Here is a 7,799-nt window from a genome sequence, read left to right as displayed (position 1 = left end):
AGACATTTAATAATGTTTATTATGACAACAATTTCAAATGAGATCTGCAGCAAAACATGATGTAGTACTCATCCTCAGGGAGCAGGTATGGCATGATATGGTGTACTTGCTCTTCAATCTGAATCTTGTTCCATTTGTATTGCAGTATGCCTACTTTTGGGGACTCTTTCATTCACATCAGAAAGCCCCTAAAAAGAGGAATGCAGGTGGAACCTGCCAAATTTTTCAATACAGTGCTTGGTAAACAAGAAAAATATAGTTCAGACACTAATGTGTCTCTATGATTTCTTTCTGTATCACATATTTTAACAGAGGCCACAGTTCTATCTAATGAACTGTAGTAGTTCTGTAGTAGTACTACCTAATGTAGTAGTAGTCCTGTCTGCAGTTTTTCTTGAATCACTAATTCCAAGATGTTACCTTTTCTCACCTTATACAGGGAGGAGGTTAGTTAATTAGCAAGTTAAAGAGCCCTGGGCTTCACCTTGTCCAGAGGCTGCTCTCATACAACTCAGAATTTGCTTTCTGGAAAAACCTACACTAATAGGACGCTCATAGGCAAGAGGAAATAATGTCCTCACTGCTTTGGGGCAGGGGCAGGCAACCCCATGAGACAGCTGATGAGCACCTAAACATATTCTGCTACTCACCAGCAGTCCCTGCCCCAAACCTCAGTTCAAGGAAATACTTGGGGAGAAGAGAATGAACAGGAGGTCATACTCTTGGTGACAATGTCTGTAAGGGCAGAAAAAGCCCACTCTCCTCCAAGAAATGGGCCCCTTTCAAAACCCGCTCTCCAGGGAACATCACAGTGCTTCTTCACTACTTTGTCTGCTCTTCCAGGATGCAGTTCTCTTGCTGCAGCACTTCCTGACTGGTGAAACTCAAACTCAAGGCAAGAAAAATTATTTTAAAAACAGTGAATAGCAGCCAGATGTCATTTATGTTCACAACTATAAAAGTGTCTTAAAAATACTGTCTTCAGTAAAAAATATAAACAGATATTTTATCCCTTATTTCTATTAAAAGCCCTGGGAAATTACAAGTTCTGTTTCCAAGAGATGGAAAAACACTTAAGCATCTACATCCTTTAGGAATAATGCCATCAGTGGTCTAGTGGATTTATTTAATATGGTTTAACTTTTAAAATTCGTCTTAAAAAATTAAAATCAAACCTTCCACACTGAGCTTACAATGAAAAATAAATATAGGCACATCTCTGTGTCATATAGGTTCACCTCTTCCTTCCCCTGACTGTAGAGGCTTTGTTAAAGGACAACATGAGAAGTCACACCGAGTTAAGAGACAGCCACCCAGAAAACATCTCTCTGATCACAAAGTAACTTGAGTTGATTCCTGGGTTTGGTCACAGCCTGTTGCAGCACAAATACAAAAAGTGTCTCTGTGTCCAAAGAAGAGCTGCTTGAGATACAATCAAGGTGCTTAAAAAAGACTTGATATGGAGATCCATTTGCTGATGTAAATCCTTCAGCAGTGTCACCATGGCAAAATGTCCATGACAGAAAGCCCAGTGCAGGTTTTGCACAAAGTGACCTCTTATCTTCAGTATGCTCCCAGCAAAGAGCTCCCAATCCTTTCAGAAACACTGAAAATTCCATTTGCATCTTCATCAGTAATTTTTGTCCACCGAGTCCACTCCACCTGTGCTAACTTTGTGAGGTCACAGTAGCTAGAGATTGTCTGGTCAGCTCACAAGGGTTAGTCCTGGGCTCCTCTATCTGATGCTCTGATACAAATACTCGGGACAGCCTTTTCAGGTCTTTTACAAAATCCTGTAACAAACAGATACAAACCAGAGAACCCTTAGTAATGTAAACAAAAGAGGTTGACTTCATTTTTCCATAAAGAACTTTACAAGGTTAAACATGTTGATGGTTTTCCAGTGAAAAAACCTAGATGAACTATAGAATTGACTGCAATGGTGAACACCTGCAGACATGCTCAGTCTCCCCTCTGATCCCCACACCCTTCCCAGACAAGATCCCTGCCACAATTTAAATGGTTAAAACAGTTCCAACATGCAAGTGCTCACCAGCCTTAGAATACTGTCCATTTTTAGCAAGGTACTTGCATGGATTCCTGCATTTTGATTGTGGTCAGAATTGTGAGACTCCTCTAGAACATTCTAACTGCTCTCACACTCTGGAAGAAGGCACAGGGATTTAAGCACAGGACTGGTCAGTTAAGACCATTCCCAGCATGGCATTCTCAGCCGGAAGGCAGCAAGCACACTCGGGCTAGAACTGCGAGCTGGTAACTGAGCCAGCTCATCTCCAAACTGGTTTACAATTTTCTTGGAAATGTTTCCACTGCATGGGCAATGTTGGATTCACACAAGTACAGGTTTCAGCCAAACACTAGCAACAGAAGCTTGTTGGAAACCAGTCCTTCCTTTGCATTAAGCAGGAACAACAGATGGGAAGGTTATGGGCCTTGTCTATATGAAATAGAAATACAGGGATTGTCGGTTTATATAGTTTTACTTTTTATTTCAGTTGTTGTTCATGCATATCTAATTACTTACTGAGGGCCAAGGGAGTTCTTCAAGGCTATGCAGGCAACTCTGGATTTCACTAGTTCTCATTAGTTCATGTTCTATAAGTCCACGAAGCAAGAAAAGGAACAAATCCCACTGCACAAGAGAAGAAAATATCAACAACTCAAAAAGAAATGGATTGTGTGCTTGTTTATTTATTCATGTATAATTCACACTTTTCTCTTTGAATGAGAACATGGAGAAAAGGAGCAAGCACATTATCTATCTGTGTGTTACAATGAGGACAAGTGCAACATCCAAAACGAGTGAACAGAATTCCTTTAGTTGTGTTGTATTGATTATTGATTGTATCCTGTCATGAAGCCTCAAAATTCTGAGTTTATAAACACACCAAGAATTTAATTCCTGTCTGATCAAGAACAGCATGAAAAATTATTTCTTTGACTTCTGAAATAAGCTGGGTTTAATCTGCAACTAAAAGGGTGGTTTGCAGCTTTTCTTGGGGTGCTTGTAACACCAACACACACAAAAATGCAAGCTGAGAAAGGACACAAGAATGCAACCGTGTGTCCAGCAGTCCTTGCAATATCCCAGGCCAATTGGCCCTCTTGCCATTGGCTCCTAACCAAAAGTGCCTTCCCAGGAGCCCCCCAGGCAGGTACCACCCCCTGGCAAGCTGTACACGCCCCTCTCTCTCACTGCCCTGCAGAAACAAGGCCAGCCAGCAGCGGCCAAACCCCGCTGGCCTCAGTGACACGAGCCACCAGTGAGGTGGCAGAGTTCCTACCGAGTGCCAGCCTGCTCCACACACTGCAACAAGCCTCACCTCTCTCTGCTTAGCTTCTGTCAGATAACCAATGTTCTTCTTGCTGAAGATCAGCTGCACGGGCACAGATGTCCCAAAGTCCTCCTTCCAGATGGAGAACAGCAGCTTTAGGAGGCCAGAGGTGGGGTCGTTCTTTACACGCAGCCTCTCAGGGCTCTTCCCTGGGGATTTGATCCCAAGACTCAGAGGAACACGATCTGAAACTAAGAAAAGCATGAAAAATGAACTCCTATGGCTGCATTATTTCCTTTTATCGTCAGCATCTTGGTTCAGCAGCACACTTAGGGAGTACAAATCAGTGAACCTAAGAGGACTGGAGTTTGGAAATATAAAAAATTATGAGCTTTGAAACTATACAGACAGTATGACACAGGGAGAGATTTATATCTCAGACAAAGAACACCAATTGGTTGGAATACAGCCCTGAAAGTCAGCCTAATATTTAGTCAAAGAGAACCTAGGCGTTTCTGCAAAGGAGAGAAGAGTAACACATTAAAGAGTTAAACATTTAAGTCTATAGAAAGACTGAACAGTTGCCCATAGTTTAGACTATAGGCAGAGTTACATGACTTCACACAAGTGAAAGTAAAGCTGAACAGTGCTTAACTGCAGATGAACATAAACAGAAGGAAGATACCAGTTCTTCCTTGGTACAGTCTAATGGAATGGGACAGGTTGAGACTGCTGCCCCCAGAATAAATTTCAAACTATTCAGATGTTAATGGCCTTCTGAAAAAACAAATTATGTATAAAACTTCTAAAGCTGGTTCTAAACCCACAAAATTAGAAGGCTGTCCATGAAGAAAACACCTGCATTGAGATCACAAGCTCCTGCTCACGGAAAAACTGAGCAAGAGAACATCAGAGCAAGAGAAAAAAAAAAAAAAAAACAAACTGAAAATGTTCACAGGAGCCATAATACACAGAAAATAAGTTACTTCCATTCCTTCCATAAAAACATAATTTAATGGAAAAGGCCCCTATTTTTAGGAAAAAAAAGTCCAAACACAACCACAATTTTTCAGAGGCAGAAATACTGGAAAACATCCCATATTTAATTGAAGGTGCCAATAAATAAAAAACAACAGAGATGTTAAACAGATCAGAAGGGTGGTTAGTCACTGTACAATTCTGTTTTGCAGAATGTAAGAGGGAATAAGAGCAACCACTCAAATTGACAGAAAAAAAAAATCTGCAGACTCAGTGACACCAGAGAGAATTAAATATCCAGGAGTTCTAAACACTTAAATCTCTGACCTCAAGGATCTAAGAGAACTGAAATAAAAGATTTCAGTCTTAAATAGCTTATCATAACTCACTTACCCAGCAAAGATGCCAACTCAACTGTGCACTTGGCCAGCTGCTGTTCCGCTGTGGGACACATGAACTGGAAAACACAAAAAAAGTTCTATTTTTTCCCCATACAGTAGACTGAACAAAACAGGGTTTCACAAGGGATAAAAAATATCTGAGAAGAGCAAGCAATCTACAGCAAGAAGCACAGAGGTGTAATGAGGAGACCACTAGAGACTGAAAGACAAAAAGGTCATATGTAAAAGAGGATTCACAAAGGCAAACTGAAGTAACAAGCAGATCTACACAGTATAAAAAAAATGCAGTGCATCATTGCCACATTTGAGCTCAAATAAAAGCCCCGCAATTGAACTCAACTGTGAGGCAAAGCAAATTAGAAAGTTTACAGGTATCAAGATAGCCCAAAGTGACTCACGGGGTGGGGGGGGTTTGTTGCTTTTTTACATCTTTTACCTTTCTGCATCGAAGTGTCTGACTCAACCTTCCCAGCAAGCACTCCAGCCACGTGTAGTCAACCACTTCATCCTCCTCCCGTGGGCCCACAGCAACACAGAGCACATACTTGAAGAGAAAGACAACAGTAACACACACATTAGTATCCTGCTCTTCCACAAACAGATCCTTGGACCTGTGACAGAGCAGTTCATAAACAGTTCTTGAGTCCTCATTAAAACCAGAGCCTAAATTAGTACATACATCTAATAAGGCAGATTGAAGCTGATTTTTCACAACCTTACCAAGATTTCATTTTCTAGCACAGCTCCTACTAATGTTAGTAAGTAAAATTCAATGTTGGTAATAAATTCATCTTCCTTAAAAGTACAGTAATTTCACGACTATAAGGCGCACCCTTATGACTAAAATTTTTCCCTAAACCAAGAAGTGTGCCTTATAGTCCGGTGCGCCTTATCTGATCTACAAAGTTGCAAAATTTTCCACCCCGGAAGTGAGAGCCGCGAGGGGGGGCGGCGCCGCGGGAGCACCGAGTAGCCATGGTGGGGCAGCCGCAGGTAGTCCCAGGCACAGGGAGCAGCGCGGGCTGGAAGGCGGGGGGCGGCCCCGGGCAGCCCCTGGCACGGGGAGCAGCAAGGGCAGGAAGGCAGGGGGCGGCCCTGGGTGCCCCAGGTACCGGGAGGAGCGCGGGCAGGGAGGTGTTACTACTTTGTAACTTTGTTGTGCGCAGCGGCCTGAGCCGACGGGACCACAGTGCTGGGGGCAGCGGTGCCACAGCTGATAGGGGCAGGCGCAGCCAGCGGGGCTGCGGTGCTGGAGGCAGCGGGGCCACAGCCCGATAGGGGCCGACGGGACCACAGTGCTGGGGGCAGCGGCGCCACAGCTGATAGGGGCAGGCGCAGCCAGCGGGGCTGCGGTGCTGGAGGCAGCGGGGCCACAGTCCGATAGGGGCCGACGGGGCCGCAGTGCGCCGAGCCGAGCGAGGGATGGGAGGCAGGGCAGTGGCGGCCCGGGCCAAGCCCGCCGACATGGGGGCACCCGGAGCACCAGGGAACTCCCGGAGCAGCAGGGCCCTGGGGACGCCGCACGGAGCGGCAGCAGGCGTTCCCCGGCCCTGGGGACACCGCACGGAGCGGCGGAGGGCTTTCTCCGGCCCCGGGGACGCCACACGGAGCAGCGGCGGGCATTTTCTGGCCCCGGGGACGCCGCACGGAATGGCGGATACGGGCAGGCCCGGGGGCCAATGGCTGCTGGGTTGGGGCGGGGCCTTGGCCAGCAACCCTGCGGGGGGAGCTGGGGGCGGAGCCTCGCTTAAAAAAAAAAAAAAAAAAAAAAAAAAAAAAAAAAATTGCGCCTTATAGTCCGGTGCGCCTTATCTGATCTGCAAAGTTGCAAAATTTACCAACTCCCGCAGGGTGCGCCTTATAGTCCGGTGCGCCTTATGGTCGTGAAATTACTGTACTAGCACTGAAACCTCTAGATAAATTTGACAGCACAGCAAGCAAGTTCAGGGTAGAAGTGCTACAGAAATCCAGAGCCCTCCTATATTGTCAGGGAAGCTTCACTGCCAACCCAGAGGTTGCCTCACACAACCTATCCTCCTTTCTTTTTATTTTAGCACAAGCAAGAAAGCATTAAAGGATGTGAACTCATTTTCACACAACTGCTGGGAAAGCAATGACAGTGATGACCAGCATTACTCATCTGTCAAGCAGACAAACAGCTGCAAAAAACATAGGGAGAATACATAATGGTAAAAAAGTGAGGTGTTCAGAATTCTTTTCCTTATGGGGTACACAGGTGAAATGACTGCAAAAGTGTACACAATACCACAGTGGTTTCCATCCTGCTCATATCAAAAAGCCCTTTCCATCATGCTTCCTAAGCACTCCCTAGAGCCACCTCCTCAGAACCAGAACATTCTCTTACAAAAAACCCAAACAATCAAACAAAGCCCCACAAAACAACAATAAAAACAAACCACAAAAACACCAATGTGAAAAACAGAAAGGCAAGCCAGGAAGTGAATACTGTGTACCTTAATCTCATTGATCATCTGGGAGGGAAATGGAGCACAGTGCTGACAGCCTGGAGGACAGTCCCTTCTCAACTCCAGAGCATCCTCACCTGGCAAGGGAAATCCTGGGACTTTCAGCATTCTGTTGAAGGTTGCTTTCACTTCCCTTTTGATGAGTGCTACAGAGAACAGAGAAAAAAATCCTGTCTGCTTCAGTTTTTGTCTCCACTGAAGCAGAGATTCATTTCCAAACACTCTTAGCCTCTCATTCCAAGGGCCACAGTGAATAAGGAAAAAAGTTTACATTTTCAAGCCCCTCTCTCTGACCTCCCACTATATTTGATGTGCAGAGGCACATGTGGAGAGGGTGTGCTAACCCACAGCTGTAGAAGGCAGCCAATCATCACTGCCAGGTACCACTGGCAACTCATCTTACTTCCCATAAAAATGTTTCCATGGGTTTAACACAGTAGCTAAGCCAGAAGGCAATGCCAAAGTAGAAAGCTGATTCAGTGTGATCATACCAGTTCAACCACTGTGCCCATAAAAGCCATATGTCTTCTACCAAAATACATTTTGATCACCATCCAAAACACTAAACTCCTGTGGCTGCAAATGGTACTTGGGCATTCTTCCCCAGGCTTTTGGCACAACCTCTTGAAAAAATGGGT

General features: G+C 44.8%; 1 protein-coding gene across 1 annotated transcript in view; it reads right to left on the bottom strand.

The window, feature by feature from the left end:
* CDAN1 (codanin 1) overlaps nt 1–7,799 on the bottom strand; it is a 32,275-nt gene continuing 24,476 nt past the window's right edge. Inside the window, exons 23-28 of the mRNA XM_033063081.1 lie at nt 7,150–7,307; nt 5,112–5,219; nt 4,668–4,731; nt 3,345–3,547; nt 2,546–2,653; nt 1–1,793 (exon numbers count right to left, since the gene is read on the bottom strand). Coding sequence (XP_032918972.1) covers nt 1,668–1,793; nt 2,546–2,653; nt 3,345–3,547; nt 4,668–4,731; nt 5,112–5,219; nt 7,150–7,307 — 767 coding nt within the window. The 3' untranslated portion in view covers nt 1–1,667. The remainder of the gene's footprint in view (nt 1,794–2,545; nt 2,654–3,344; nt 3,548–4,667; nt 4,732–5,111; nt 5,220–7,149; nt 7,308–7,799) is intronic.

The sequence above is a fragment of the Catharus ustulatus genome, chromosome 6, assembly GCF_009819885.2.
Source record: "Catharus ustulatus isolate bCatUst1 chromosome 6, bCatUst1.pri.v2, whole genome shotgun sequence".
Lineage (NCBI taxonomy): Eukaryota > Metazoa > Chordata > Aves > Passeriformes > Turdidae > Catharus > Catharus ustulatus.
This window is presented reverse-complemented; position numbering and strand designations above follow the sequence as displayed.